The sequence below is a fragment of the Arachis duranensis genome, chromosome 8 (assembly GCF_000817695.3).
Source record: "Arachis duranensis cultivar V14167 chromosome 8, aradu.V14167.gnm2.J7QH, whole genome shotgun sequence".
Taxonomy (NCBI): domain Eukaryota; kingdom Viridiplantae; phylum Streptophyta; class Magnoliopsida; order Fabales; family Fabaceae; genus Arachis; species Arachis duranensis.
The window spans coordinates 46645480-46649471 of record NC_029779.3 but is presented as its reverse complement, the minus strand read 5'-3'; the positions used below and the strand labels follow the sequence as shown (position 1 = coordinate 46649471).

General features: G+C 34.3%; 1 protein-coding gene across 1 annotated transcript in view; it reads right to left on the bottom strand.

Annotated features, from left to right (window-relative positions):
• Nucleotides 1–3758, bottom strand: part of LOC107463280 (CBS domain-containing protein CBSCBSPB3-like) — a 6272-nt gene extending 2514 nt beyond the window's left edge. The window contains 6 exon segments of the mRNA XM_052252903.1: nt 64–194; nt 299–377; nt 998–1168; nt 2380–2512; nt 3128–3296; nt 3391–3758. Of these exon segments, the coding sequence (XP_052108863.1) occupies nt 64–194; nt 299–377; nt 998–1168; nt 2380–2512; nt 3128–3296; nt 3391–3512 (805 nt within the window). The 5' untranslated portion in view covers nt 3513–3758.
• Nucleotides 3759–3992: the final 234 nt, after the last annotated feature.

The window sequence follows — 3992 nt, the reverse complement described above, 5'->3', positions numbered from 1 at the left end:
AAAAAAAAAAAAAAAAAAAAATCATAATCCATTTCTTATATCTCATTCAAGGAGAACAAATCCTTAAAAAAGGATCTTACGTAAGTATCCCTTGAAGCTTGGTTTCATTTGCAATCACAGCTGAATTGACACGCAACTCCCGCATCTTTTTTGCAACTACTTGGACAGGATCTGATGATGATACAATAGCAACCCTGGAAACACAATGCTACAGAATGTTGTAAGACTATTATATGTGAGCAAATCAACATTTCTTAGAAATCTGTAAAAGCACAAAGAACAATGATGCGGAGATTACTTTGAATTTTCACCAACTATAGTTGACAAGGAAGGCTTAAACATGCGCTCCCTCAATGTTTCAATGAAAGCACTTGCAGCTGAAAAAATGATGATAATTGGAACAGAAAGTTACCATTATTGTAGAAAAAAGAGATAGAAAGAGAACATTCAACACTTTTGAAATCACTACATGAAGAGTAAAAATAAGATTAGGAAGTAGAACTAACAAAAAATAAATCAAATTTCAAAAACCATGATAAATGATAACCAATGAAACAAATTTTGAGGCAGGAAAAAAATATTTAAACATAATTAATGGTTAAAGTTGATGATTGAATTGTAAATGTTCAAAATATATTTTACTTTGAAAAAAAATAGTGGGGAATGAGGAAGTACATCTTGAGAGAGATAACTTGCTAAACATAAATAAAAAAGAAAATAGCAAACAGTTCTTCTACCAGAAAGATAAATTCCATATTCAAAAAAAAAATCAACAGTACAACTACCAATTCAACTGTGGTAGTTCTCCTATAAACATTAAGGGAAGTGGAGAAGGGAAGGCTTGTAGTGTAAATTTTATACTACAAGTCCTCCATTTTCTTCCCCCTCCAACTCCAAACTCACCAAAAAAAACCCAAGGGAATACATTGCAGCAAGCAAAATGAATTGAAGAATTCATAGACAACTAGTATTAAAAGATGTATGTATAGTTACCAACCAGATCCATTACTACCCCTTTGCAACTCCACCCCCTCAACTGCAGCTGCAATGGCACTCCCTTGCTGAGCTGCCTTCTCCATCCTAGATATGGCATCGTATAGACATTTGGTGATATCCAGCATGGCAATGACTTCACCATTTTCCACAACAGGCAGGTGCCTGAATTTACCTATTCAGTTTGAGAAATCAATTATATCTCCCTCAAGAGATTGCTTTGCATATCATAACTCCAGCAAACAAGATATGAGAAACTAATGAAATCCTTACTCATATACTGCATGATCATCAAAATCAAGGATACACAAATAGTAAGAAAACATACTGAGAACCACAATACGACTTACGAGGAGCAGGGAGGACTAGACCACATGACTTTAGGACAGAAAATTGATTAATTTAAGTGAGGGCAAGAATTGCCAAATGGAAAAAATAGTTAATCAATTTTTCAATCCATGTCTGCAAATTTTATGAAATGTTATCAGTTTGAAGGCAATAAGCTATCATCCAATTCAATGGCTTAGATATGCCACTGCAATGGATCATCACGCCTTACCTATTTACTATTGCTCCTACTAGACACTTCAGACATGGCTCCTAAAAGATGTAACAAAGAAAACAACTATGCTCACATTTAAAAAGCATACCCTCTTACCAACCAAACATCTGAAACAACTTCTTTTGACCAAGCAACACTACACTAGCAAATGGAAACAGACTGACTGTGGAATATGTTAATAAGTAATAACAAATACATTATATCTAGTTGTCTACAGTCATTGTCAAAGGTAACATATGAACCCCTTTTCTTGTGTACAATTATTGTCAAATAGCAACCAAAATATAGATGCAAATAATAGTGCAAAGGATAATAGATACTAGATACTAGATAGTCATTCTCATTCATATAGTTCATATCCTAGGGTGTATATTTTTTGTACTCCCATGTCAGAAATATCACACTTAATGAACAACCAAATTCCAAAACCATAAAGATTGATTATATACTCAGTAAACAGTAACAAAATTTATACTTAGTTCTTACTTCTGAGACAAAATCAAATGGCCATAAGAGTCTTGTACCTCAAAGTGTTCCATAAAAGGTAGAGACTTAATTACAATTGATAATATACGATTACCATGATGAATCTAAAGGTCTATAAGAAACTAATTCATTCTAGGAACAGCAAAAAGCCAAAACCACCACAAAGATTATCCTAGTTTTGGAAACTTAAATATGGCTTTGAATGTCAGCAGCTAAGCCAGTAACAGAAATTGTGGTAGGCATCAGTAGCATTTTCTAATTTCTAGCAACTTCCTCTGGAACTTTAAACCATTGTCTAATGCCCAATACTAAGGATAAAAAAACTATAAGACACTAACCTTGGACCATCTTCTGAAGAGCTTCGATGGCGAGCGTATCAGAAGTGACAAATATAGGAGTGCGTGTCATAACTTTGGAGACCGGTGTTTGCTCTGGCAGCAGCCCCTCTGCAATAACTCTACTAGCCACATCCTATCCACAGCATAAACAAGCTTTGCAAATCACATACAAAAAATAATATAAGAAAAAAAACTTAACTTTGTCAATGTAATATATATGGAGAAAAGCTTTGGAGCAACTATTGAGTTGTCTCGGACGTCAAACGTTCAAACTGTGGTGTGGTATCAACCATTCATGCAATTATCAGGTTAAGCTGTCACATTACACCCTTTGTTTACATAAGATGCTTGTGTAGCGGGCTGCTTTAATATATATATATATATATATATATAAGCTTTCACTCAGCCACTCGTTACCTTAAAAAGCCTTACAAATAAATAAGTTGGAAACATGTTTGGGGTGGGTAGAATTGTTTTTTCACTATGCATGTCCAGTTACATTGCCAGAACTGATTTAGTCTTTAAATTCAATTTTCCGAGAAGTGATTTATTTATTTATTTATATAACTTTACCTTGTGTCCGATCACTTTTAAAGGAACTACCCTATTAATTCAAATCAAAATCAATTAATCCTACATAAATTCAAACCTACAAAAGCAGAAGCAATCACACATAACTATAACTTCATTATCTTTGGATTCTACCTTCTAGAATTGATTTTGGTAAGAAGTAAAACTAACTCCAAACCTTGTCAGTGAGAATTCCGGAGAGGAGAGCATTGGAATCAGTGAGCAAGACGGCGTTAACGCGGCGGGCTGCCATTCTCCGGCAGGCGTCGTAGACAGTTGTCCCATCGGGAATCGTCAGCGCCTTCGACAACCGCAACTTCTTAACCGTCCTTTCTCCACCATCCCCCCTATTATCATAAATAAATAATTGAATTAAGAAGGTTTCCAAATAAAAACAATAATAATGCGAAAACGATATATGATGGAACAGTATCGACGTACGGTTGCGGCGGAGGTGGAGACGGAGGTTTGGAGGAGGTTCCGCCGTTCTCGGATTTTCTGGAGGCTGTGGAGGAGGAGCGTCTGCTCTTCCTGGATTGAGTTTGAGAAACTTGACCACTCATTTTTTTTTCTGAGTGTATGAATTATGAAATTGAATTTGTGAAGATGGTATGAAATTATATAATATAATAAATTATAAAGAAAATGAAAATGAAGATGAGAATAAAAAGAGTATTATTGTAGCCCACATATCTATGTGGCGTGTTCGTTGATGTCAAAATCAAGAAGAGACAGAGAGAGGGTTATGTTATTGGTGATGTTAAGAAAGGTAGGGTTCCATTTCTTCGTTTGTGTTCTCAGTTTTCTTTCTTTGTCTCTTCAGATATCTCAAATTATTATGGATTCCTTGTTTTTTCCCACTCCTCAAAGGTTCAAATTATTTTCATTTTTTATATTTAAAAAAAGATTAATATATTTGTTTAGTTAATGATTTTCAATTTTTATTACCTGTGCTGTTATGGAGAGAATCTAAAATTAAACTTACAATAATTAATAGTGAGCATATTTTTTTAATAATAACAAAAAAAAGAGATATCGGAGGC